Source organism: Falco biarmicus, chromosome 3, assembly GCF_023638135.1.
Source record: "Falco biarmicus isolate bFalBia1 chromosome 3, bFalBia1.pri, whole genome shotgun sequence".
NCBI classification, from domain to species: domain Eukaryota; kingdom Metazoa; phylum Chordata; class Aves; order Falconiformes; family Falconidae; genus Falco; species Falco biarmicus.
In genome coordinates this window covers 57,466,929-57,494,594 of record NC_079290.1, presented here as the reverse complement: position 1 = coordinate 57,494,594, position 27,666 = coordinate 57,466,929, and the positions used below count along the sequence as shown (strand labels likewise).

Below are 27,666 nucleotides of genomic sequence, written 5' to 3'. Positions count from 1 at the left end.
CCACTAGCTATAAACAAACATACTAAAATTAAATATGCAGCATCCCTTCCAGAATTTTTTAAAAAAACTTTATTAAACTCTTTAGAACACATTTAAACACTTCTACAACCTTGAAGGAATCCTCAATCACACAAAAGTTCTTGTTTTCAGCACTAAACAAAGGATATAAGCAAGTGCTACTCACACGTAATAACTACATGGTAACAGAACTGGCCACTGGTAACTGAAACAATGTGTAGAAAACTATCTCAGTAACAAAACTGGGTTAGCACCTGCATAGTACAGCTGGAATAAATAATCATCTGTTCTGTATGACCACAGTTTAGTACTGAAAGCAGTACTGGTCAATTAGCATCTGTTTCTTTTCCGGTATCGTATGCATCTTTTGAAGTATATAGAAAAAACTAATAACTAAGTACAGTGAAAGCTAAGTAGCTTAGGTACATTTCCACATTAACAGAAGCCGGTTTATAGCATTAAACAGCCATCTCCATTTTAATAGGTGGATGAGGATTATAACCTTCAATCTGAAAGTCTTCTGCCTTGAAGTCACTGATGTCTTCAACCTTACGAAGAATTCTGAGTTTGGGGAAAGGTCTTGGCTCCCTCTGAAGCTGAAATAAAAGCAAGTTGACTGTATAAAACTAATACTTGAAGACATAGATTTTGTTATAAAACAGATCTCATTAATCTCAATTCAGAATACACGATGTAAATTTTCCCTCCTCCTCAAAAAGACTCACTTAAAAAATAGTTAGGTGGAATCTACTTTACTATTTTGATAGGGACCAGTAGCATAATTTTGAAGTGGATCCCCTGGTCATCCAAATGCACCGCAAGCATTTTCCATTTGCAGAGCAATTCCAGTGGGTACAGATTAGATTCCTTCCAAAGGAAACTAAACTGGAAATTCTGACCCAAATGTGCACCAAATGTGCTGCAGTTTCTCACAGGAACATTCAGGTCCGAACCAAAAACTAGTTCTCCGGATGGTTTGGAACCATACGAATGGTGAGGACATTCAGTGTGAGCTAAATCTCATGAAATAAAATTCTGATTTGTTCATACTGCAACAAATTACTTCCTGAAAATATAGTCTTATTCAGTCAAATAGTAATAGTGACTAACTCTGTGACTTTATAAATTATCCTTTTCTGATATAATACAAAGACATTTTATTTTGTGCTCACCTGTATTAGGCAGAATGGTTGGTTTTCTAAGGTTTTGGAACAATGAAGTCAAAAGTAGGGGTACAGATTTTGGATCTCTAACTTCATTCTAAAACACTGATGCATGTTTCAATCATGTTTGTATTGTATTTCTGTTTGTGACCTAAGCTGAGCAGAGGTTAAGGTACTACAATTATTAGGGTAAAAATGAGGAAGAAAAGCCACATATTTGCAAAATGATATTTATAATACCAATTTTGTATTGGATAAGCATTATGGAAGATAAAAGGATACAAGAATACAGAGTGAGTACTTACTTGAACTTTCAGAGGTTCCACATGATTCAGATATATGTGAGCATCTCCTAATGTGTGTATGAACTCTCCAGGCTGAAGAGAAAGGAGAATATATGTGGTTTTCAGTCAGGAAAGCAAAACATTACAATGCTTACAGTATTGATTCTAGTGTGGAACTGCAGCTTCTGTACTGGATTGGATTACCAAGACATCCTTGCAAGCTTTGAAGGACACTATCTTCTCAGACTAATGCATAATTAATGGAAAATATAATGACATTTCCACTAGTTTACCAAAAAGATTATCTTTGAAATCCTGCTAGGATAATAGCTTTGGTAAATGAATGGAGCACTACTGATCTGCTCACCAAGATGGAAACAGACAGGGCAGTGACACCCAGCTTTTACACTCCACTTCTAGCAAGTAGGACTTGCCAAAGCTGGTTTCCAACTATTTGCCTTAATCACCACTAAACAATGTAGCTTGTGGCATTGGAGGTGTCGGTCACAAGCTAAACCACAAAGCACTTATCAAGCATCCAGATGGGTCTTGTAAGCCTGCAAGTTCTGTGACTTAGCAGCCCCTAAGCAATCTAATTTAACTTAGGGAAGTTTTATCAATTATTTTCCTGCCCTCTGACCAGTGCAGATCAGCCCTCAGATATATTATGCTAAAACCCACCACTGCTGTGAGACGAAGTGGCAGAGAGGCAACAGCTGCTTTATGGACATAATGTTAAACTTCACTTTTTCTGGCACCTTGGCCTAATTTCTCAAGTATGTCTGCAACTGCCGTTAAGTCCAATCCTTCCCTATTTCAAGATCCTCTTCATGTTGCTGTTAACAGGAGGATCAGGCCCAAATGGCCTTGCTAGTATAATTTTTTACATGCTCTAAAGAAAAGGGGGTTTCACTTGTGCCAAGACCGTAGTGCATTTAAATTACTGTGCCAAATCACAAAATACAGCTCTGGAGTCAGGAGTCACCACTCTACGTAGTCATCTACAGTAGGAAATGAAAAAAATACCCAGCTGAAATTATAGCTAGAAGTTAGGTGGACAGAATATCCAAACTGGAACCTTGACAGTAACCGCTGAGCTACTGTTCATTTCCAATAAAAAGCACATGCTACAAAATTTATTCACTTGTATGTTACTACCCCATAAGGACAAGCGTTCAGTTATGATTTCTAAGAAGCAGACTAGTGGAACAGGTCAGTTTTAACATGTTCAGTTAAAAAGACCTGGAGGATCTTCTGTTTGACGTGAATTCAAAAATTCTTACATTGCTGATCCTAACTGCCCATACAAACCAGAGACAATTCACAGTAAATTCATAGGGCCCTTTCTTACACATTGTTCAGCAAAATTTTGAACACTATGTTCATGCCAGTTTTTCTTGGACATGACATGAAGAGTCTAATCTTTTAGTGCCTCAGTTCTCAGAGAAGATTAAGTAAAATGATTAAATAGCCTACCTTTAGTCCTGTGACATGGGCAATCATGTATGTGAGCAGTGAATAGCTGGCAATATTGAAAGGCACTCCTAGTCCCATATCTCCGGACCTCTGATAGAGTTGGCAAGACAATTCACCATTTAGAACATAGAACTGGCAAAGGGCATGGCATGGAGGCAAAGCCATCAGAGAAATATCTAGAAATTGCAGTACAGAAAGGAGCAGGGGGGAAGAAATCGTAACAGCATTAGTGTGTTAAAAATGTAGCAGATGCAAAACCTGAACAAGCATTTAATGAGATACAGTAGAGAGCAAAAATTCAATGGCACTATCATTCTGTTGCTTTTACTCTTGTATAAAGGCACCTGCTGCCTAAGCAATTAAGTCTGGGTCACGACAAGCTGTCTCCTGGGCTGTATGACCAGAAGTCATAAACAGATATTCCACAGAACAGATTTATGCCATAATGCTGCACAGCAGTTTAGTTTTACTCACCTCAGTAAGACAGTTGATTTCTCTAAAGACATTAAGAGTAAAATTAAGCATGTAACCTAAAGAAACTTCCAAGTGCTTCATATTACTCTCTTCCCACTGCAATACTTGTTGAGATATAAAAGTAATGTTCAATAAAAAAATAATAATCAGAAAAACAAAAGTTCTTTTGAGTGTTTATCTACACTTAGAAGTGCAATAGTGCAATTACAGCTTGGTAAGGAAAACTTGCAATGAGGTATCTCCTCATATCTGAGAATATTTAAGCTTAAAAATAACAGCAACAGCATGTGGCATCCCCTTAGAGAGACACGAGTGGAAATTGCTGGGTAATTATTTTTTTATGCACAGATCAACTGCTGTTTAAGTTAAACATTCTCTGGCACTAGCTTTTGTTTAGAAGTAGCCCTACAGAGTGAATAGATATCTAGACAACCTATGTTTAAGGAGATGATAACAACACAAATATTTTTGTTCTCTAGTTTCAAGGGTTTTGTCAAGTTTACAATTTATTGTATGGCTAAAAACCAGACACACTGCTTTGGGATACTCTTTTTCAGTTTTGTTTTTTTAAGCTTTTTAAAATAAGAACTGCTGTCTTTGAACATAGACTGTATGTCAGACACCAGTAGCCAGGTATATCCCCCACTTTAAACTGGGGAGAAAAACTTTAAAGTAATGGTTCAAAATTTTTGAAGTCTGAACATGGCAACTAAGTAGAAAGAGAATCAAGCTTATAACCCCTGGCCATTTTCACTGCATTCCTGGTAGTTTTTTAAAGAATAAACAAGGAGACCAAATGGAACTGATTGTTGACACAGGATTAGAACATAGTTTAGCACACAGCAAGGTAACATGCAACTGCATTCACTTTAAGTTTGCTGTTCAATACCTTTGGGATTCCAAGCACACATAATGATTCTTCTGTCATCTGGATTAGTTTTGATTGTTTCAATCACTTTTTGCAACTGATCAACTCCTTGGTTGGTATAATCTGAAGAAAGATAACAAATAAAACCTAAGCCAGATAGATTCAAGTCATGGTATTTTTTTAAAACCCGGCCCACATCCCACTAAAAAGTGATACCCAAATAACAAGCTCTGAAGATTTTATTGTAACCTTGAATGTGATCAAATTTATCAGTTGGCACTCTCCAAATGTAAGCTTCTTGGTCTTCCTTAGGGGGTGCTTTAAGGCTTGTGAAATTCCTATGATGGTATTTTCGTATGTCCTCCCATGTGCTTTGAGTACCTTTAGCACCCACTGAAATAGGACCATTCCTATTTAGAGCACTTTATTCCAGCCTCAACAACCTGAAGTTTTTAAAGACCAAATAAGAAGTCTGCATAAATACTACATCCCAGGAAATAAAAGCTGCAATACCAAAAAATGAGTTGGACAAAGCATGTTTATCATTCATTATGACTTGTTACCTACATAGGACAAAAGCTGTACAGGAATGGGCAAGATATTACCACCTAGTCATTCATGGTATTTAAACTAATTTGCTCATTGCATTTCTGGATTAAGATGCCTTTCTACATGTTAAACTTGCATGCTACAGTGCTCCTTCTTAAAAAATAAATAAAAAAAAGAACAGTAACATAGGGATACCAGCATCCTTTGCGTGCTCAAGAGGTGAAAGTTTTTCTCAGAATCCCAGAATGGTTAGGGTTCAAAGGAACCCCTGGAGATCATCCAGTGAAAGCCCCTGCTAAAGCAGGTTCTCCTAGAGCAGGGTGCGCAGTTATGTCCAGGCAGGTTTTGAATGTCTCCAGAGAAGGAGACTCCACAGCCTCTCTGGGCAGCCTGTGCCACTGCTCTGCCACCCTCCGGGTAAAGAAGTTCTTCCTCATATTCAGATGGAATACAATAGATGAATAAAGGCATCCATCTAGCACTCACAAGGTCATGTATGAAAACAAAATTTCCATAATACTTAGTGCCAGAAGGAAACCTGAATCACGTATAGCACAGGATATTACATTTCACCCAATGACGCTCCCAGGCTGACTTTTAGGTTCAATACCTGCTATATAAGAAATTCACTGGAATTAACTGAACATTAGAATGGATTCCAGAATAAAAGAGTCATTAGTTGTTACTCATTGTTCTGACTCATGCCAGTGAATCAGCACAGCTGGTAACTAATTTTTTTCTAATAACTCTTACTGCAAAGCAACAGCAAATTATGGTTACAGGGAGACCCAAGCTGGCAAACAAGGTAGGAATATGTAATTAGCATCTCAGGGAATTCTCCTGCCAGAAGCACTGTGCCAGAAGCCTTGTCAAATGGTTGTGTTAGTTCCTGAAGCTAATTACCTATCCATTAGTAATGCAACTTAAGGAAACCTACTCGTAATGAAACCTATGGGAATTTATCTTGTTCATTTTTTTCCAAACCATTTTATGCCTCAAACCTTCTAAGTTTAGGAATGCTGAAACATTTTAGTTAAGTTTTTAGACTTGTCAGTTCACAATCTGCATGACTTGCATTAGCATAAAACTGTATTCTGCCAGCAGTCAACACGCCACTAAGTCTAATATCTGTAACTAATGTGAACTTTGAGACTGTTAACAAAAAGCAAGGGGAAAAAATATAACCAACCATGTTGTTAATCTGAGTTAAAAATCTCACCAACCCAATAGGGTCATTTTTTTTTCTCTCCTTTTGAAACGGTAGTCCTCTAAATCTTTTGTACACCCTTGGCTTCAGTGACTTAGAAAAGAGACATCAAGACACTTCAGAATAAGTTAACGAATCAGTTCCACTGAAAATAATACTAACAGGTACTGCATCACATTATAGCTTATTACAGCTATTCTGTCCACAGCATCATCAGCTATGGATACATCCTACTTTCTTCCAGCTGTAGAATGGAAAAATTTCTCTTCCAGTCTCCAATGAATGCAGTGCACTAACAACAACTCTTGCCTGCACCACTGTATCATGGAAATTAGGACCCTGCATTAGTATTCAGAAATGGCAGCCTGTGTTCCACTGCTATCAAACATAGCTAGCTCGTGTTTCTGGACTACAACAGACACACACCCTTCCATCTATCAGTGACCATACCTGCTCTAGATAAAAGTACAACATATGCCTTATGATTCATCTGTTCCACAAATATCAAACTACAATAAACACAGCTACATCTTTCAGGATAATTGAGTTTTCAAAAAGTTAAATTAACCCTCTCAAACACTATTCCGGCTATCAGTTCACACTGTGAATGGTCCCTTTAACAACAACCCATTCCCCAGGCTTCTAAAATCAAGGTGTCACAGTTGTCTCACTAAGCAATCAAAACTGTATTTGCACGTGATTACCTGTGTGCATATCTTTGTATTCTGCTCCAAAGTGCCTCCACTGGAACCCATAAACTGGTCCCAAATCCCCCTCCTCTCTGGTGCTAAAACCTTGCTTATCCAGGAACTCACGTGATCCATTAGCATCCCAAATCTTCACACCTTTTGCAGAGAGCTCTTTGGCATTTGTAGAACCCTAAAACACACAGACAATAAGAACTCTACCTACTAATCCCAACACAGAAGACATGATTTGAAACAGCTGTATTAAGCTTTGCTCATCTATAAGTATTTCTCCACTTCTAACGGATGAACAGTCTAATTAATGTACTGGATGAGGTTACTGCACACGGACAGAATAAAACTTATGAGCAACATACTAGGATAAAGTTTGAAGTGCCATGCTGCTGTTACTTAACTCAGGATTCCTCTAACTTTGTGAATGCACAAAGCATACAGCCTCAAGGTCAACTGTGGTATACTATTTCATAAACACATTTGCAGAGAACAATTTTACTTTATAGACTGATGAAAACAGACAAACAAAAATTTTATGGCCGAGGCATTGTCCTTCCCCAGCCACCTATAATAAGCTTAAGGTCTTAAAAATCCTTTTGTTAAAATGACAAATATGATAAAATGACCCAGAGAAATTTCAGCAAGTTCTGCCACATATCCAAATCAGGGCATTCAAAACTACAACTTAGAAAGTGTTCTGCTTTGGGCAGTGTCTGTAGTCTTTTATATTTGAAAAAAGATACTCTAAAAAAAACACACGTGTATTTGAGTCCTGCTATCTAGCAAATGGTTAGGTAGACTTTCCCATATGTGCACAATGTCACAAAATATAAAGGAACACTTACATTGTAACGTATTATCTACAGTTGAATTTTAATACTCTGACTACAGCTGTTAGCTCTATTAGATATCAGGTTTTTGCTACTAAAAAGCCTACTGTTTATATCAGTCTTACTTCATCCATGGTATTGCATTGCTTGTTTCTGTTGAAATCACTACAAGCTATCTAAATTTAAAAAGCAGATCATTAAATTGCTTACAATCTACTTCATCCTATAGTTCTTATTCGAACACCAATAAAAAACACTGTACTAGGCTCTGTAACTGTGGGGTATACTCACATCAGGGAAAACCCTCACTATTTCAGACTATTTCCCTTAAAAAGAAACATAAAAAAAACCCTCTTCCAATTGGTAACAATGCAAGTCTCCACTAAAATGCACAGAATGTCTTTAAGATAATGGCCTTCACTGTGGTCAAAATATCAGGTGGTGGCACATATTCTGTTGCCATACGAACAGAAGCATCTGCAGTCACCCTAAATTCCTTAATCCACTCCACACTGGTTCATTCTGTTGATATCACTCTCAGAGGCACACTACCCAGAGACACCCAAATACTCAACCTTGATGAACCACAGCAGCTCCTCCAGCACTCCTTTCCAGAATACCCTCTTCGTTGTTAGCAGTGGAAACTGATCTGAAAAAAAAGTTTCAGTGTCAGAGGAGACCAGCGATTTGTCAGAACGAACTGACTTAGCTTTTTCCTCCAGAAACGGTAATGCCACCATCTGACATTCAGAAGTTTGGGTATGAAGTAAGGAGCTGGGAAAGGATGTGCAATTCTTATATTCAGATCAAGCAAGACAAAAAGCTGACTTTTATTTTCCTGGACAGTGGGGGAAGATGAATTATCTGCGGGGACCTGGATGAACCCCACTGCGAGGGTGCCACAGTGCTGCACACGGATGTGTGTGTAGGCATTTGCTGCAGAAAGCAGAGGCTTAAGATAAAATTGTTGACAAATATATTTCACAGCCACCCTGTCTACTATGCTTGAATGGTAGGAAGGCCCAGCACAGGCTATTTACAGATCTAATCCGGTTTTTCACCAGGCCTGGCTGCGGGGCCGCGGAGAGGAGAGGCCCGGGCTGCCGCAGGCCGGCGGGCTGGGAGAGGGCGGAGGAGCCGACGGAACGGACCGAAACGCCTCCACAGGCCGCTGCAGCGGGTGGGAGCCCCGGCGCTGAGCGGCAGGAGGCCTCCCGCTCGGCGGGCGGGAAGCGGGGCAGCCCGGGGGAGAAGCTGGCGCCCTCCCGCCCACGGCGCAGGGCGGCGCCGGCCGGTGCCGCGGCAGGCTGGGGTAGGGGGCCGGGGCCGCGGCGGTGCCGACCTCTCAGGCTGTACCGCGCCTGCATGCCGAAGACGGAGATGGTGCCGGTGCCGGTGCGATCCTCCTTCCGGTGGCCGTGCTGCAGGATGTGCCTGACCTGCCGCAGGTACTGCGGCTCGCCGGGCTCCGGGCCAGCGGCACCCTCCTCTTGCTGCTCCCCCTCGGCAGGCATGTCGCCGCGGGTGGCTCCCTGCACGCCGGGGTGGCCTCCGGCTGTCCCTCTCCCGCCGGCGGCTTCTCCTCCGAGCCCGCCAAAGCCGGACCTTTCCCGCCAAGCGCGCCGAGGGGCGGGCGCAACGGGACGCCACCGCCTCCTCCTTCCCTCCCCGCCCGGCCGTCTTTCTGCCGAGCGTCCCTCGGCGCCGCCGGGCTCTGCCTGCCCCCCGCTGGGGAGCGCCGCTGCGTCCCCGTCGGCCCCGCCGGGCCGGGCTTAGCGCAGCCCCGCAGGGGAGGCGTGTGGGGGTTGTAAGAGCCTTACGGCAATGGCTGTCGTGTGACCGCCGCGACGCCGAGGCGCGGGGCTGCTGAGGGGACCTGGAGAGGTCGGCGGGGCGTAAGAAAGCCCCAAGGCCGCGGCGGGGTGGGCGGCCTGTGCCTCTCGCCTTACGCTGGAAATCCTGCACAGCCGCCCTTTCTGGCCCCGCACGGGGCTTGTCGCGCTGAGGGAGGGCAGTGCCGCGCACCTAACCCCGGTCTGTGCGCCAGGCCGTGCTGATTCTGCCTTGTTCTGCTCCAAGGGCAAGGTAACGCTCTTCGCGGGCTGGAAAGTGCTGCTGGCATTTGTCATCTTCCGCTCTCTCCAGTCTCCGGCATCACGTTTTGAAGCTGGACGAGGCCAGAGCCTTCGGCTGGGCCTGGCAGGCCTCACACCTCCGGTGAGGGACCCCTCCAGCTGGGATATCCCAGACCGCCAAAGCCCGAGTGCAGCCCGGTGCCAGCCTCCCTTGGCTTTGGTGTGGTGCTCCTGCAGTGCCATGCCCTGCACGCAGGCGTGCCATCTCTGTTGCAGCAATATTACACTGCCCTGTACAGTTAAAGCCAAGATCCTTTTATGCCATTACCTTGTCAATTGCTTCCTGCCTCCTATTTTATTTACAGGTTTGCTTTCTCACTAAGGGTAGTACCCCTCACTTGCTTGTTTCATCTTGTTGATCTCATCTCTCCCATTTCTCAGTGTCATTTTGCATCCTGATCTGTGTCTTCCACACCGATTGCAACTGCTCCCGATGTAGTGTCTGAAAATTTTCTAGGTATACTCTGTTAGTCAGAACAAATTGACTCTTCTCTGAATATTTCTTTGTTAGTAGATCTTAGAAGTCAAGCATTTTGTAAGAGTCGCTTAGGTCTCAGATAAAGCCCAGTTTTCTGACAGCTGGTGTGATTACAGGAGTTGAGACTGCTAATCTCACATGATTAGGAGCCTGTAATACAGGCATATATAATAGAGGTTGAATGGAACAGAGGACTGTGGATCAGAAAATGCTACCTTTCCTTACACCAGGCAGGAAAATGTATCTTTCCCACTAAAACAATGAAATGGCCTTTTTCTTTTATAAATGTGTGTACTTACTTGCATGTATGGAAGTAAAGGAAAAGGTATGGTTTAATTAAAGTATGGTTGTTTTTCTATAGTCTAATATAAATGGTTTTGTACACTTTGAAATTAGTACAGTTTATTTACCAGAGATACAGTTGGAAACGGTGAATATAACTGTGTGCAAAAAATGCTTAGAAATGCTAGGCATGGCAAATGAAACCAAATCACCTAGAGCCCTGCTTTTAACGGAGAAATATATCAGTTCTTAACCCTTACTATAATTTGCAAATGCCATTGAAATCTAATGTGTATAATCTAGGGGAAAAAACCCAAACATCTTTTCTGATAAAGGCTTCCCTCTTAATTAATTAAAAAATTAAATCCAGGGGTGAACTAGAAATAGGAAATGCCAAATGCAGAAGACCTGCTCATTACTGCATATTCAGAAAAGTCATTTAATGTATATGATAAACATCAAAAGCAACGGGAAGAATAAATGGAACATTTTCATTGGAAAATAATATGCTACATGCATATGGAAATCTGGTTGATTCAGACTAAGCTGAATGTGTAACATCTGTAGCGACCAATCTTGAAAAGGCTTAAGAATGTGCTTGAATTTAAGTATGCAAATAGGAATTATTTGTAAGCTTAGAGCTGATTATTTCCTTAAATCTTTGCATAACCAGGGCCATAACTGGTTATCAAAGATAACCTGATTTGCAACATAAATAACACTTTATTTAAATAAATGAATATTAAGATGGATTTGAATTTGGTTTTGAGTTAAAAGATTTCTACAGTCTTCAGTTGCTAGTTCATATGTCACAGTATTTACTAAGCAAATTTTTATTTATATGCAACTATTTTAACCATAGTCATTTAACAATTAGCTGAACATTGAGGTTAGGGGTATTTCACTTAAAGGAGTATATGCTGGACTTCACGAAGAAAGATTTCACACATCTTCTTTCTAGGAGAAAAAAAAATGGATTTAATGTTTTGATTGTGGACTGAGAAAAAGATGTTAGAAAAGTAAGCGTATGTGGAATGTATCAGTGCCCTGCTATAGAAATATGCAACATAAAAAACAGAATTTTTTTTTCTCCTTTTGCCTTCTTATAGATGTTTCTCTTTTCTTGTAGAATTTTAAATCTTTGCTTCTGTCACACTTTCATGTACCCTAAATCTGTTGTGCAAACTGAATGGAAAACAGTATTGTGATTTGGAAATTAGTGCCACTTATTTCTCTCAGGTATGAAATGGCTACACAAGATATGTTGCACAGGAAAATCAGACTAAGATTCAGGCTAAAAATCCTAATCAGACTAAGGAAATGAATATTGTCATCATTAGGCCTTGAAGATTAGTCTTGCATGATCTGAAAGAGTATACAACATCAATAACTGCATATAAATTACAGAGAATTTTGAAGAAAAACTGTAGAGAAACTGTGCTGAGCATTTTATTTGATAGGTTCATAAATATTAAAATATTTTTGTATTTTAAATATAATATACACAGGATTTCACCAATATTTACGTAAGCAAAGTTTGTGGTGAGGCTTATTATATTCTAAGTTCTGCAGCTCACCTCAGCTTTTCTGGTGGAAGTGATTTCTTTCATCTGCTTAAAAATTATGAGTCTGACCTCAAAAGAATAACCAGAATTAATATAGAATACTGAAATTTTCTTTTCTTCATCTACTTTGTTAATGCTGAATTCTTTTCACGTGTCTCTCGAGACTTCTGTGTGCATTCAGGTCATGCTTTATTTGCTGAGATGAGGATATCACACACCCAAGACCTAAAGAGGAGCCACGTCCAAATCTAGTGCCTCCTTGGAAGACTGGGGGACACTACAGTGATTTGCCTTTAGGTCTCAGGTGTCGTGGCTCCGGTCCCTGAGAGAGCCAACTGTGAGAGTCAGAGGCCACCAGAGCTGTGCATCCTGGAGCCCCCTGGGTTTCCCTGGACAGCTGGCTAGCCCCACAGTGGCATGACGCCACCTGAAACCGCCCTTCTTTCATGGAGGTTCCCCATGGAGTTAGGGAGTATGAAGCATTGTCTTCCCCTGCCTCTCTGCCTGGTTCTTCCCTCCCTGTCTAGAAATCTCTTAAGCACAGAGAGAGGCCTTTGTGAGCCTTTTCTACAAAAATGGTTAGAAGCCCATGTGAAGGATCTTTCTGTGCACATTCCTATGAGGCAAACTGCAGACTGTTAACAATCTGAGCAGAGTGCTGCTAATAGGAAAATGTTATGGTAAGAGAGCTCTTTCATGTCCTGGTGCTGATTCCAACTTTGCACTCCTTTATCATCAAAAATGATACAGAGCATGCTCTGAAAAACTGCCAAAAATAAAACCCATAATGAACATGGTAATTCCAGTTCATTTGTGATGAATGAACACAAACACGTGGTTTCCAATGCCAAAGCTCTGGACTGTGGTTGTGAGGCAGTTCTCTTCTGAAGTAATATTTATCATCACATTACCTCATCCCAGATGCTGCTTAAAGATCCAGGGTTTCACAGTTAATAAGGCAAAATTTTTAATATCATCATGTCTGTGTTTTGCAGGCTAGAACATTGAGTACTTGTTTTTGTTTTCCATAATGCTTGTTTGTCTCAATCAATGTGTGTTTCTGAGGAGACTGTCTTGTATATACCAGGACTGAATCCTGTTCCAACTAAAATTAATTCCAATGTAAGCACCTCTTATGAAGAATTGTGTTCTCTATGAAAGGAGAAAGAATGAACTTACCACTTAAAAATTCTGCTTATATAGTTGCAGTGCTTTCCCAGCTATGTATTCAATGAATTCACCACTCTTTGGATCTAAGTTGGAGGGAACTTTGATGGTGAAAGTAGGTGAAGTCAGAATATTCACCTCTACCACAGTTTCATTTTTACCAGAGGGATCCCCAGGTACCACCTAGAAGAGAACAAATCAGTACTTTAGACACTACAAACTAGTGCATATTTTCAGTTTTGTTTCTACCTACTGTGCCTACTGTCTTTAATGGGAAATTAAACAGAGCAATATTTTACATTTGTATGCTTTCTTGAAATTACTTTCTTCTTGAAAAGACAGTGGGTGTCTGAATTTTATTGTAGGTGGTGGGAAGAGCTGACACGGCACTGCAGGACCATATTAAAGAACTGCATCTTAATATTTGTACCAGGAACTACATCTATAAAGAGCTTCTGTTCTGCTAATGAAAACTTGCATGTGAGTCGTCCCACTAATTTCAAGACAAAGTTTGTGTGATTGAAATTACTCATTCCTGTGTGTTTTTCAAAACCAGACTGACTTCTGTAGGTTTTTTTTTCTAGAGCAGATAGCTTGGACTCAGTTGGGAAAGTGTCCTTAAATATTACCTGTCCCCTTGTTCCTGATTTTGTGCTTTTTTTGGTGGACTGCACAATTGTTTCATATAAAGTTCATGTAGTAATAGTAGTACATTGGATTTCTGAGTTGGAAGGGAGAATAAGGACTTGTCCTTCACCCAGCAAAATGGATTGTATTTACCTTGGATATATTCTTGTGTGTTAGATACAGTTAGTCATGATGTATTTATTGGAATATTGACAGATGCTGTTACAGATATGCAGCGTCCACTGCAATAATCTGCATAACATTTGCCACCTTTGAGCTTTGGGATATATAGGTACAGATATAGACATATAACTGGATATTCAGGGATCCAATAAGGATGTGTTACTGACCGGTACAGTGAAATTTATCTGTGAAGGTAATCTGAGGCCAGTCAAAGCTGCTAGTGTCAATTTATTCTTATAAGACAGTGATTCAGGTTAGCCTGTCAGCCATCCGTCAGACTAAAAGGATTTAAAGGAAAATAGTTTCTAATCTCTGGAGTTTGAGCTCATCAAGGGATTATCAAGCATACATCAATTCAAGATGAGTAGGAACTTTGTGTTGTAAAAACCAAACATTACACATGTACAAACATCCACAATCCCCAAGAGCATAACTATGAGCAATGCATAGGTCAAAGACAGCACTGTGCAGTAGCTCCCTTCAGCAGACAACCCTTACCTTAACTATATTGAAAATGTTTTCTGGTCCGATGGTCATATTGGATAACTCAGACACCCACCCAAATCTTTCTTTCATTTTGTTCAACAAGTAGGAAGTGTCTTCTGTATGACGCTGAACCACCTGGAGAATCTGCTCATACTGCTTCTCTGAGAGATTAACCAGTTTAAAGGCTTCATCAAACTTTATGTGCAGTTCGGGAACATTTGGGCAATCTGTTAGAAAAGACAGCCACCATGAAGCTTATAGGAATGTAATGTCTTGTACTTTTTCTTTTCTATCTGAAGTACAGAAAACTGTTAAATAGTCTAGCAAGGGGGTATGTTTTGGGTCGGTGTTTAAATAATACTTAAAAAGAGTAATTCTTGCTAACCTATTTTGGTAGATTTTGTTTAGGTTCATAATGACTAAATGGATTAGTTATCCCATTTGCTGTATTACAATGATTTACCAAGTACTTTAAGGTTTATATCATATGTCATGGCAATAGATTTTCTGTTATACTAAATAGGAATTGTAGATTTTACATATGGCACCTTCGTAATCTCCTTATACATTGTTGTGTTTTTTTTTTTTAATTGTTCGTATTCCATTGTCAATCCATCCCAAGTAGTGGGATGCAAGGCAGGGACTGGGGGAGCAAAGTCTTTCGCACTGTAAGAGAAGATCAGGTTTGAGAGCACTTGAGGAACATGAATATACATAGGTCCTGATGATGATGCATCCCAGAGTCCTGAGAGAATTGGTTGATGTAGTTGCCAAGCCACTCTCCATGATATTTGAGAAGTCATGGCAGTCAGGCAAAGTCCCTAGTGACTGGAAAAAGCAAAACGTTGTACCCCTTTTTAAAAAGCGTAGAAAGGAGGGCCCTAGGAACTACCGACTTGTCAGTCTCACCTCTGTGCCTGGGAAGATCATGGAACAGATCCTCCTAGAAGCTATGCTAAGGCACATGGAGGACAGGGAGGCGATTTGAGACAGCCAATGTGGCTTCCCCAAGGGCAAGTCCCACCTGACCAACCTAGTGGCCTTCTGCAATGGAGTGACTACCTCGGTGTATAAGGGAAGAGCTACAGATGTCGTCTGTCTGGACTTCTGTAAGGCCTTTGACATGGTCCCTCACAACATCCTTCTCTCTAAATTAGGGAGATATGGATTTGTAGATGTGGCACTTAGGGACATGGTTTAGTGGTGGACTTGGCAGTGTTGGGTTAACAGTTGGACTTGGTGATCTCTAAAGGTCTTTTCCAGCCTAAATGATTCTATGATTCCATGATCAGTGGACTGTTCATTGGATGATGAATTGGTTTGATGGTTGCATCCAGAGGGTAGTGGTCAACAGCTCGATGTCCAGATGGAGACTGGTGACAAGTGGTATCCCTCAGGGGTTTGTGTGGGGACCAGTACTGTTTAGTGGGATTGAGTGCACCCTCAGCAAGTTCGCAGATGACACCAAGCTGAGTGGTGTGGCTGACATGCCTGAGGGACAGGACACCATCCAGAGGAACCTGGACAAACTTGAGAAGTGAGCCTGTGTGAACGTTGTGAGGTTCATCAAGGCCAAGTGCAAGGTTCTGCACACAGGTCAGGGCAATCCCCAGTTTCAATACAGGCTGGGGGATGAAAGGCTTGAAGGCAGGCCTGCAGAGAAAGACTTGGGAGCACTGGTGGATAAAAAGCTGGACATGAGCCAGCAACACGCGCTTGCAGCTCAGGAGGCCAACCTCTGCTGGGCTGCATTGAAACAAGTGTGGCCAGTGGGTCGAGGGAGGTGATTCTGCTCTGCCCTGCTCTGGTGGGACCCCACTGCAGCGCTGCGTCTGGCTCTGGGGCCTCAGCACAAGAAAGACAGGGACCTGTTGGAGGGGGTCCAGAGGAGGGCCACAAAGATGATCAGTGGATTGGAACACTTCTCCTATGAAGACAGGCTTCTGTCTTCTGACAGAGCTGGCATTGTTCAGCCTGGGGAAGAGAAGGCTCCAGGGAGACCTTATTGTGGCCTTTCAGTACTTTAAGGGGGCTAATAAGAAGGAGGGGGACAGGCACTTCAGTAGGGCCTGTTGCAATAGGACAAGGGGTAATGGTTTTAAACTAAAACAGGGTAGATTTAGACAATATAAGGAAGACATTTTTTGCATTATGGTGGTGAAACACTGGAAGAGGTTTCCCAGAGAGGTGGTAGATGCCCCATATCTGGAAACGTTCAAGGTCAGGCTGGATGAGGCTCTGAGCAACTTGATCAAGTTGAAGATGGCCCTGCTTATTGCAGGTGGGGTTGCATTAGATCAGGGGTCCTCCAACTACGGCCTGCGGGCCGGATACGGCCCCCCAGGGTCCTCAATCCGGCCCCCGGTATTTACAGAACCCCCCCGCCGGGGGTTGGGGGGGAAACCAAGCAGCCGCAGATGGCTGCCTGCCACTGCATCCGTGTGCCGGCCCCCTGGTTAAAAAGTTTGAGGACCCCTGCACTAGATGATCTTTAAAGATGCCTTCCAACCTGAACCAGTCTATGATTCTATCGTACAGCTTATTATAAGAAAGCTTGTATATTACTATTCCTGTTGAGTGTTAAGGCCTAATATTTACCTAACAATAGCTAGATATTAGTATGTGACTAGTATCATCTGCCATGAATTCAGAACTGAAGTGTGCTGTGGTTTTTTCTTTACTAAAATACAGATTTTTAAAAAGGACCTATTTAACCGATACAAAAATTATTGTGGAAAAGTAAAATTTATTTCCTGTCAAATAAGAATGTCAAAGGACACCCTCAGGCTGATAGTACAGTAACCACAGATACTAACTGGTGTCCGTGATACAGATTTGTAGACACATACTTTTACTGAGATGGAAGTGGTCTAGTGTTCTTTTCAAAATGTGTCATTGGATCATTAGTATTTGCTACACTGGAGATATTCTGAAGACACAGGTTTAAGCATATTCTGTGGCTTTTAAGACTTAAATAATTCTGGAAATACAGATGTGCTATGCTGCAGTGGGAGTCGTGAGAGCAGTTCTAGGTCATGCAGTACAAATGTTTTTTTCCAGGTGTCCATGGAAGGTGCATGCCAAAGCTTTTCCATCTCCTTATATACTGACAAGCAGTCCCCTTTTTTGTCTTTAATATCAGCCTTGTTTGCTGACACGGTTCAGCAAAGAGTAATTATAGGATCTTCAGTGCTTGCTTCCTTGCGAGGAGCTGAATGCTATTTGATGTTACATCTGGTTGACTGCAGGAGAAGCAAGAGTCAGGAGTTTGAGCTTCTCCTCATTTTCTGTTCAGCACTTCTGCACCCAGGCAAGATCGATTACTGCCTGACCTCTTGCTTCTCTGCAGGATGGCAACTCTAACAAAATATATAGTTATTTTGTTAGAGAGTGTACAACTTTTTGCACCACCAGTGGTATGTTAACAACTGAGTTATACTGACACTCTGTGGAGACAGTGGGGAAAGGTAATTGAAATCATCTGGAATGAGGAAGAGTGTATCCGTAGTTACAGTAAAACCTCTGTGACTCAATGTTAATTCCAAAAATATGGAAACAGCGCAGTAGAAAATGACAACCTAAAAATCTACAAACTGCTGATCAATTCATTAAAGAGAAAAATAATTGGAAAATGTCTATTTACCATGCAAAAGATTGTCTTGACATTTCTGACATCTCTCATGAAACTGTGGGCATCCAGAGGAGTTCTCTCGAAGCTCCCTGCACTGAGGTCTCTGGCGCCCTGACACAATTTTTGAGAACATGCCTCTTCTGTCAGGATCTAGAATGAAGTCACAGTATTTTTAGACTGTCATTAAGCTTAGGGTCTTGATAAATGTACATTTGTTACCTACTGTGTGTGCTAGAATATAATTTCTTGCCCTTAATCTGAAATGACTGACATAATTTCCGTGCTCACCCTCCTCCCACCCCCCCAAAAAAACCCCAACAACAAACCAAACAACTAAAAAAAAGAAAAAAGGAATAAAATATTACAAAGTAGAAGTCAGGAGAAGATACAAAGAAGATACAAAGAAGATGTTTTCTTCCAAGGAATTCATGCCACTATAGTATATTCCCTTATAAAGGCATAGTAGCGTATTCCCCACTAACAGCCAAACAATTTTTAATATTATTACATGTTACTTCTACAACATGCAAGTTCTGGTAAGATCTCTTTGACCCTTAGTAGTCAAAATGTTTCATAATCACATACAGCTAGATAAGAGCCCATTACCAAAGCTTTTTTCTGAGGTCACATGGGTCATGATACAGGAAAAATTTAAAAATGCTACTGAAGAATCACTTAACTTTACCTGCCACTCAGAGTTATGGCATGTGCTTACTGTGATCTCCTTATAGACAGGCACCAGCATGTATTTGGATGATGCTTCTTTTTCTGTTTGTGCTAGTAAAATATGAAGGATAAGGCTTTTCTGTACTCTAAAAATTGATTATGATTTTTTTCCTCCATTGAGAGTTATCACCTGAAACCAATCTTATGCCCAGATTTTTTCTGGTCATTGGAAAACATGATGGCTGGTTTGTATTTGATTGGCACACCACATTGCTGCGGTAGCCTGGAATAGGGCTTGCAGCTGTCTGACTGAGTTTAGTGTGATTTGGAAAGGGCAGGGATATGACTTGACATGTCACAGAACTACCCTAATTTTTTAGAATTGGTGACATGTCAATAGGATATGATATAAATCATATCGTGACAAATGCTGAGATCAGACCTGTCAGTCAGCCTTTTAAAAACCTGCATCCATCATGAATTCAAGCACTTCTGAGGAACTGCAAATTCTTCGAGAATTGCTGTGGAAATCAGGCTATGTAGAACCCGTAAGTCCCCCTGTGACATTTCTTTGAGATTTCTAGGTGATCTGTACCTTTATATTTAACTGATGAAGTTATCCTCTGCCCATGCCTGTTTAACCAAGAAAGCCTCCAGAGCTTCAACACAGTATCTCACACTAACATACTGCGAACTGAATCATTACCCATAGTTTAGCAATCCCAAGGGATCTGATGTCATTGACAGTGCAGTTGATTTTCATTTTCTAACACTTGCCTTTGGCTTGTTCTGGCACATCTCTTCTACTATCTCTGTATTCATCAAATGCTTCAGTAATCACCTCACTGACACCTTCAAACACCGTCTTACTGAAATCAAAAACTGTCTGTAAGAAACCAGGTATATTCCAGCCTTTCTGTGAGCCATTATTTCTGGTGATGTCCTCAGGTAAAGCTGTCATGCTGGGGGACTCATTCAAGTCCAGATCAGACATGAAATACATTTGAAAAGACTGGTCAAATTCTCTTTGCATCTGCTTGAAAAATATGATACTTCTGTTAAATACTGAGCCCATATCTGATAATAATTGTCTAAATAAATCTTCCATTTTTTCTAGCTGGGTATCCTCTTTCTCAGGCTTTTCATTAAATTGGATGTCTTTTTCTTGATCCTCATGAAAAGTAAAAATGAGCGGAGGTATTTTCCTCAAAAAATCTTCAACCTGTGTATAAGAAGGAGATAGATCAGCTGCCTGACAAGTTAACAGTTTTTCATCGCTCAAGGAAGTGGTTCCAATTTTTATCTTTCAAATACCCATAGAAACAGTGCCCTCTTAATAACTGCAAACTCACCATATTCTCCAAAGTAATTTAAGACACTAGACTCTAAAGAATGAAAGTATGTTCAGTCTAAATCATTAGCTCTAAATCAGATCTGGAGTAAAAGTGTTGCCAGTTGGCCTTTAATCTGTGGAGGCTTGAAGTTAGTATTGGCGTTTGGGTTTCTTCCAACAAACAATTTGGACTTTATCTTGGAAACATTTCCGTGGTACTTATGCACAGTGTAGGGAACAGAAGGCAATTGTTCTCTCTGTGATCTGTAAACACCCTGTCCTCTCTCACCAACAGCCAAGTCCTTACATCCTTGTGCAAATGGAAACCCATTAAAATCAATGCAACAGTGGTTCCGGGTCCATGGCTTGATGATGGAAGAGGTCAAGTGTTGACTCTGCTTTAGAGAGTTCCCACTCCCTGGGTCTCAGCCACTGGTTCCCTGCTTTGTGCTTTAACGCACCACCTTTGCCTGAGCAGATGCAGTGGCGTGTGGAGCCACGCTTCATGGCATTAGCAAAATGGTAAAGGTTTTGAAGCACCCTGCCAAACTCACAGAAGATAGAGACAGAGATAGAGATGGAGATGGAGATGGAGAGAGAGAGGGAGAGATACACATATACATGCGCATATAAATATACATATGCATATACATATAGTTTTTTTTCTTTTGATTCGATCAGCTGCTTGAGCTGACCACTAGTGCAGTTCAGAGGGAAGGTGAATTGTGAAACAGCCCTGCAGGAACAGCCTAAGCCCCTATTGCCCCTACTGCCTGTGTATCATCAGCCACAGCTATCACCCTTGTCCTCTTTTTTTAAAATGATTCAGGTCACAACACATTTCTTACTTTGATTGCTTCAAAAAACCCATATAGCTCAGTGAGGAAGTAACCAAGAGGGTCAAAGACAGTGACAGTGCAGTATATAACTTCTACTGCAAGAATTTCAACCTGATATCCACAGACTCTTGAAAGGCCAAGAGATACACTTGAGGTATCCATGAAAGTTATCTAAAAAGCCAAAAGTATCACCAATAGTCTTAAATTTAATATCTTCCACATTTTTACCTGAATAATTTTAAGAATATGCACAAATGTTTAAACACCTTTGCTCTAAAGCTTGTCACTTCTGAAACACACAAGTTACTGTGTTTTTGCAGTGCCTGGGGATGTGAAAGCTAGGTAATCTGACTGAAATTTCAGTAGCAGTAATTGTGCGGTTTTGGTTGTTAAGCTGCACTTAAAGCATACGGCCAAATAAAAAATGTTATTACAATTTTAAAAATCTTGTAATAATAATAATGTCCCAGCCAGGGAAGCACATTTTCTTTCTTGTAGAATTAAAGGGGTCTCCTTTGCTGACAGTTTCCTTTATTAAAAATCAGTTGAACATTTTAAAGCTATTTTGTTACTCGAGAGTAGATTTAAAATAAAATAAACATTGGAAAGAATGATGTTGTACAAGGAGGTGATTTTTTTCCCATGGAATTTTGCTAACTATATCTACACTTTTAATTCTGCTGATTTTCAGATAGACCATATTCTGTGTGATATTCTTCACACACAGTTATTGAGCATCTTAATGCAAATCCTGCTGTGAGAGACAACACTGTGTATGTTGAGTAACTCTGTTGGAGTCAGGGGAATAATCAGTGTCCATGTAGTCACACCAGGTGCAACTGAACACATTTTGGCTCAGTGTTCAATGAATATAATTGTATATAATCTCTGTCATAAAACTTCACAGTTATTTGCAGACCCTCCAAATCAAATTAATTTTAATAACCTGATATAATTGGCAGATCTGGTATTGAGAAAATAAAATGTGCTCTCTCTAAAACTATTAGGTGAATTCAAGAGTATTTCCAAGACACAAAATCTTTTCCTACCTTTCTTCTAAATGTTGAAAACCCGTGTTTGCAAGTTGTATAATATCTCATGCAGGTACTTTCTAAACAAGATTCACATTCATCCCATAAATTTTTCAAGGATATGTGACATTGTCTTTCTTCTTCTTCTAGTCTTGCTTTTACTTCATCCATAAGTTGCAAGGCTTGCTAAGTAAGAAAAAAGATTCAGTTGAGGGCAATTTTCAGATTAATATTCTAAATACTTATCCTGGCATTGATCACTCATTTGGACTATTATGGTTTCTTTTTGTTGCTAGTCCCTAACCATTAAGTTGTCTTCTCAGCTGCAGTCACATATGGAGGGAACTGAAAATTGAAAAACTTTTCTTACAGGGTTTTTCTGATGTTGTTCTCTCAAAGGGCACAGTCTACAAAACCAGATGTGTCTCTACAGTCTACCTGGATCTTTTAGGTTTTGAAAATAAAACACACACCTGTCTGTGAAAGATGCATTCATCCTCTCACAAGGTCATGTGCTCAACTGGTATCATTTTTTCTCCATACAACATTTGCAGTATTCATCTGTTCCACAAACAGCCCTTTTTTGTAGCTTTGCTCTGTTCTTCAAGGGTGTGATATTTCAAGAGGCTAGGTCCTTACCATACATAAATTCTTCCTTTAATGCAGAAATAAGTAAAAGTATAGCAATTTCTCTGGAATTATACTAATCAAAAGACTCAAGTAAGGGGCTTTCTTCCTGCTTCTGTGGAAGTGTGAGGCACTCCTTCCACACTGAAGGGAATCAAGACACATTTTACAATGTTGCTTCTATTTACTGTATCATTGTTTATCAGGTAGAGCACAAAGCTGAGCAGATCAGAAGCAGCTTTTTAGAGCAGATTTGGCAATGGAAAGGCAGAAAGACTTCCTATTGAAGTAGGTTGCACATCATTAATTTTTTTTTTTTCAGGCACAACGTATTTTAATAGTTTATGTTTCCAAACAATGTTCCAAGTTGTTGCTGTGTATGACAGAAACCTTTTATTTGGTCAGTCTTACTCCTTTCTGGCAGCATTTCAATAGGGAAGCAGCTCACAGTAAAGAAAACTTCTGTCAGAATGTGCTGGGTAGAGACAGTAACTGTGGTCTTCATAGCCTATGTTTAATTATTTTCTGATCTAATACATTTATTCAGTGTTTTATGAACTCTAGCTGTGGGTGTAAGTTCTGCGTAAATGAAATCATCCAGTAAAAGCTAAAAACAGCACAGATCATGGCAGTGTACTGGTGTTCCTAAAGATGTTAGAAAGCTATCAGGTACTTTTGGGCTTGCTGATACAAATAGTTTAAACTACCTACCAGATGCTGGGGCAAGAGGGAAATTTTCTTCAACTTAATTTAAAGCAATAGTTAGAATCTTTGTACTTTTTAAAATATACAGTAATGTCTAGTTCTCAGGATCATCTGAGCAGATGGCTCTGAGCTAGGCATTGCACTAGGACACTTGAAATTCCCATGATCCCCTGTATTTTCTCTACAGCACATTATCATTTGTGGCTTTGATATTTTCCTGAAGGCCTGATGTTTGCAAAGCAAGCTGGGAACCATCTTGTAGCCTGAGGTGTGTGAAGACATGCAGGGCAGGACTGCTGGACATTCTGCACAGAACACCTTTATACAGTTGCCTTTGTGTGAATTCAGCGAAGCAGGAGATTTCTAGACATAAGCAGTAAGTGTGATGCTTTATTCAACACACTGCTGTTGCAGCAGCTCTGGCTTCTGGATGTTAGAAAACTCGGGTTCTCTCACCAAAGTAGTGTTTGAGTCCACACACAGCATGCTGTCTCTTTTTACTGCAGAACTTCTGTATCTGCACATGATGGTCACCATCAGCTTGACTATGCCTAGGCTGCTGCTGGTTACCTCCCAATTGCAGAATAAAATGAGAGCTTAGGTCTCAAGATAACATGTTTTATCTTGCAACCAGGGCGGCCTAGGAGAAGGTGACTTGCTAACTAGTGGTTACTCAGCTGTATTTTGTCTAGTGCTCACACTTCCAGTTTCATTGTAGAAATAGCTTAGACATTCAGCCACAGGGGAAAATTAACAGTATGCCACTCAGTTAGAAAGCTGTATTTCTGAGGAAGGATGGAAAGTCTTCACCTCTAGCTTTCAAAAGAACCGTGCAATTTGGAAGAGGCACCAGTGAGGCAGGTGGTGCTCTTGGTCAGTGCTTTATTCCAGCGCAGTCTGAAAGCTTCCCTCAGGGTTGAAACCTCAGTCTGCCAGAGTCCTGCCAGCGGGCAAGCTCTTTCCTAAGAAATTGGTAAATATGAACTGATGTTTTAACTTCTGAAATATGGACATCCAGGTTCCTGATAGGCTAGTAAAGGATGCCTGTTGGCCCAGCTCCTGCTTCCAGGAGACAGGCAGTGAGAACCTCTTTAGAGATGCCAGGAGAGTTTTCTTCTGCTAGGAAAGAAAGGGACAGAAGCAGATTTCCTATCAGTCCTGTGACTACATAAAGAGATGCATGCTGCTTAGTGTACATACAGTGTGGTTTTCACCTTTCCCAGAAAAAGGGAGACACCAAGGGATCCCTTCTGGGTTGCTTATTGGCCTAAGCACAATGGCATGCTGTACTACTTTCAGGAGACTATGCTAAATCTGTGCACAACCTGCCTCATCTGTAATTAAAAATACCCACAACTTAACAAAAATACAAACAAAAACCCCAAAACCCCAGATGCACTTGTTACCTGTTTTTCTTCACTGCTCTTCTTCAAGGTTTTCATCAGATTTATGTGCTTATCTTCATTTCTTTCCATCATAATTTTCATCTGCTTAATACCAATCAAAGCTTTCTTTACTTCTTCATCTACATACTTCTCTCCAACATCAGATAATACTAAAAAAAAAGCCAAATTATACAGTGACTTAATCAGATTTTAACACTATCACAAATTGTCGTGCATTGATGATGAAGGAGAATGAAACAGCTCTATGTTTCCCTACAGTTGCGGAGCCAAATCTTGAGATAATGAATGCTGAATAACAGAGCCAAGACAATTTCATCAGATAAGAATCCGTCCCAGAGCCTTTGCCAGTGATCATCTGTGTGCAACTCAGGCTATACATTCAGCTGTCCCCCAGAACAGTTGAGGCTGGAAAGCATCTCTGGAGATCATTGAGTTCAACGCCTCTGCTCAAAGCAGGGTCAACTAGAGCAGGTTGCTCAGCAGGTTGCTACAACTGAGCAGGTATGCTCAGTATTCATAAAAATACTATCTCTAGGCTTTCTGTGAAGTAATGACCATAGAGTTTTGTTGAAAGCCCAGGTTGGCCCACACATTGCACCTTGAAGCTCTGCATGCTTGCCTTTCCTTTGTCTGTATTTATTCCCTTTGCAGAAATACCTTGAAATATCACTGGAGCTATACAAAACAAGTAAAGAATATATCACTCTGACACTGCCAAAAGCACATGTCAGTCATTTCTTCCTTTATGCCTTTCTTCCCCTCCCCTAACTGTGTTTGTTACAGTAATATTATTAATGTAGACTGAAACAAAGGAATATTTCATGGCTGATCCTCTTGGGATTCCTATTCACAAAATTTGAAAGTGAGTATAAGCAGAATGGCTGGGTTTTTTTCTAAATTAAGTAATTTTACTTCAATTATTTGTAATAACCATCTTTTCCAACAAAGTATATAATTGTAGAATAAACATTTTCAAAGATTATATAAACAAAATTATTCAAAACCTGTTGAATTGAATTTTGGGTTCAGTTTATATTCCAATGATTTATGAGGAACAAAATCACCTATAAAAATGCTGTAAATACTTTTTTGTAAGGGGATGCTTAACTGTTAATCCCTTTACTTTCTCATCCTGTTTTTTTTTTAATCTCCCCATTGTATGTGTGTGTATGCATGTAGTCATATGATGGTTTTTGAGCTCCACACATGAAAGTGGATCCTCTTGATGCCAGTGAGTGTGGAAGTCAAAATGCACCAGGAGACTGGAGACCTGTACCCAGGGGCTTCGCACACTTTTGGTAAGAAAATGCTACTTACCTTTCAGGTTTTCCTGGAGATTCATTTCTTCCTGCCTTGTTGGTGCACACTGATGACCATTCAGCCATAGCACGTATATTATAAATAACCAAGAGGACTTCATGTTCTTTCTGTTAAAGAAGCAGGTCAGTGCAGTTAAAGTAAGCATCTTCATGATGCTCAAATGCCTAGGTGTAATGTTTACTAAGTATTACAAAAGTTTCCATTAATTTTTACTTAAACTATGGTTTCGGAGATCAGTAACATGCACCTAAATGCTACTGTTAGTGAAAACATAAGTAAGAAGCTTGATCTCATTTTTCATCATCTATTCAGACCAACTAGATTAATTCCACTGAGTTTGCACAGTGTTGTAACAGAATCAGGACATAGATATATATATAAAACCAAAAGCTTATGCAGCTCAGTTGTCCCTTTTCTACCTTGTGAAACACACTAATTACTGGTCTCACACTATGTTCTTAGTTCATTCTATAAATGCATCCATGCTAAACGTTATTGCAAAACTTAAAAAGGGGAATTTCTAGAATGTTGTTCCCTTCTTCATCTCCAAACATGCAATTCCTTTCATTGTCCTTCAGGATAATAGTTAATGTAGCAGACACAATAATAGGCGTGCCAAGCAATTGGCAATTAGATCAGTTTTGTAAGCAAACACATCAGCAGTTGAAAGAAAGTCCTACAAAATAAGGGGAGGAAATGCCATTTGCTTTATTTCCATCTCAAGAGCAGTTAGAGGAGAAAAGTGTATTTTTAAAAAAACATGCAACTACACTTTATAGTTATCATTTGATTAAGTGAACACAGTATTTAAATGCCGCCTTCTTAGGCAGTATAGCCTTCTTGGAGATGCAGCCATCAGCTGCAAGTGCGAATGTAAATTAAGAGCCTAGATGTATTTATAGCCTGGATTTACTTGTTATAGTTACTTGCATATTGTACCTTTACATTTATAGCGAAAGACCAATTAAATTTGCAAAGAAATACAAATACATTACCAAAGAAAAGTAAAAAAACCCAACATATTTACCATTAATACCGAAACACCTCCTCTGCAAAATTGCTCCCTGCGTCAGGAAGGGGTCGGGCTGTGTTCTGATCTAATTGCTGGGAGTGTCAGGGATTTTTCCATGTTCTACTTATCTGATGAGAAGGTACTTAATCCTATTAACGGGACATGTTGTCATTAGGCTGGAGAATTTTGCGTGGATAGGACTTCATGCTCATCTCTGTGGTCAAAACCACTAGGGGGAGTGTTGGGCAGAATTGCATAATTTAATGTAATTTGGATCCGTTATTTTTCTGTAGTTGGTAGCTTTTTATCTTACTAGCTCTTCCATTGTCTTGCTTTTTACCTTAGGAGACATCTGCAGCTTATGTTCTTAGTGAAATTGTTACAATTAGTTTGGCTAAAAATAGCTTCATTTAATCTCTTCAGCATAGTTTTAGTTTGCTATAAAAAACACTGGATTACATAATGGCCTTCATATACCTTCTGAAGATACAGAAATCAGAAAAAAAAAAAAGGAATCCAGCTACAGGCTAGCATATGAGTAGAATCTGAAATGAGATAAGCATTTTGTACATCATTATACTTGCTCATGTTTTAGGGATTTAC

At 40.3% G+C, this 27,666-nt stretch overlaps 2 protein-coding genes across 4 annotated transcripts; both read right to left on the bottom strand.

The window, feature by feature from the left end:
* Positions 1-63: 63 nt before the first annotated feature.
* Positions 64-9,201, bottom strand: TYMS (thymidylate synthetase). 3 transcript variants are annotated; one of them, XM_056332662.1, is made up of 7 exons: positions 8,913-9,201; positions 8,146-8,219; positions 6,744-6,918; positions 4,305-4,406; positions 2,942-3,031; positions 1,487-1,558; positions 64-614 (listed from the first exon to the last, which is right to left on the bottom strand). In XM_056332662.1, exons 1-7 carry the CDS (start codon positions 9,082-9,084, stop codon positions 568-570), a joined length of 732 nt encoding a protein of 243 aa, XP_056188637.1. In that variant the 5' UTR covers positions 9,085-9,201; the 3' UTR covers positions 64-567. The 3 variants fall into 3 exon arrangements, with proteins under 3 accessions (XP_056188637.1, XP_056188636.1, XP_056188635.1); XM_056332661.1 differs by having other exon boundaries at positions 2,942-3,117; positions 6,855-6,918; XM_056332660.1 differs by having other exon boundaries at positions 2,942-3,117; positions 8,913-9,199.
* Positions 9,202-13,209: 4,008 nt separating this feature from the next.
* CLUL1 (clusterin like 1) lies at positions 13,210-27,178 on the bottom strand. The gene is made up of 8 exons (XM_056332658.1): positions 27,079-27,178; positions 26,049-26,158; positions 24,732-24,880; positions 22,012-22,179; positions 19,568-20,012; positions 18,137-18,274; positions 14,506-14,720; positions 13,210-13,380 (listed from the first exon to the last, which is right to left on the bottom strand). Exons 2-8 carry the CDS (start codon positions 26,149-26,151, stop codon positions 13,213-13,215), a joined length of 1,386 nt encoding a protein of 461 aa, XP_056188633.1. The 5' UTR covers positions 26,152-26,158; positions 27,079-27,178; the 3' UTR covers positions 13,210-13,212.
* Positions 27,179-27,666: the final 488 nt, after the last annotated feature.

What these genes read in the sequence shown, in the direction of transcription:
- TYMS (XM_056332660.1), bottom strand. Translation starts at nt 9,084, where the DNA reads ATGCCTGCCGAGGGGGAGCAGCAAGAGGAGGGTGCCGCTGGCCCGGAG. An exon ending in ATACAAAGATATGCACACAG is followed by an intron (nt 4,407 to 6,743) that starts GTAATCACGTGC and finishes ATCTTTCTTCAG; the next exon opens with ATTATACCAACCAAGGAGTT. An exon ending in CCCATGTCACAGGACTAAAG is followed by an intron (nt 1,559 to 2,941) that starts GTAGGCTATTTA and finishes CTTTCTCTTCAG; the next exon opens with CCTGGAGAGTTCATACACAC.
- CLUL1 (XM_056332658.1), bottom strand. Translation starts at nt 26,151, where the DNA reads ATGAAGTCCTCTTGGTTATTTATAATATACGTGCTATGGCTGAATGGT. An exon ending in TCAAGACAATCTTTTGCATG is followed by an intron (nt 14,721 to 18,136) that starts GTAAATAGACAT and finishes CTTTTCTAACAG; the next exon opens with ATTGCCCAAATGTTCCCGAA. An exon ending in ACATTTTCAATATAGTTAAG is followed by an intron (nt 13,381 to 14,505) that starts GTAAGGGTTGTC and finishes GTTCTCTTCTAG; the next exon opens with GTGGTACCTGGGGATCCCTC.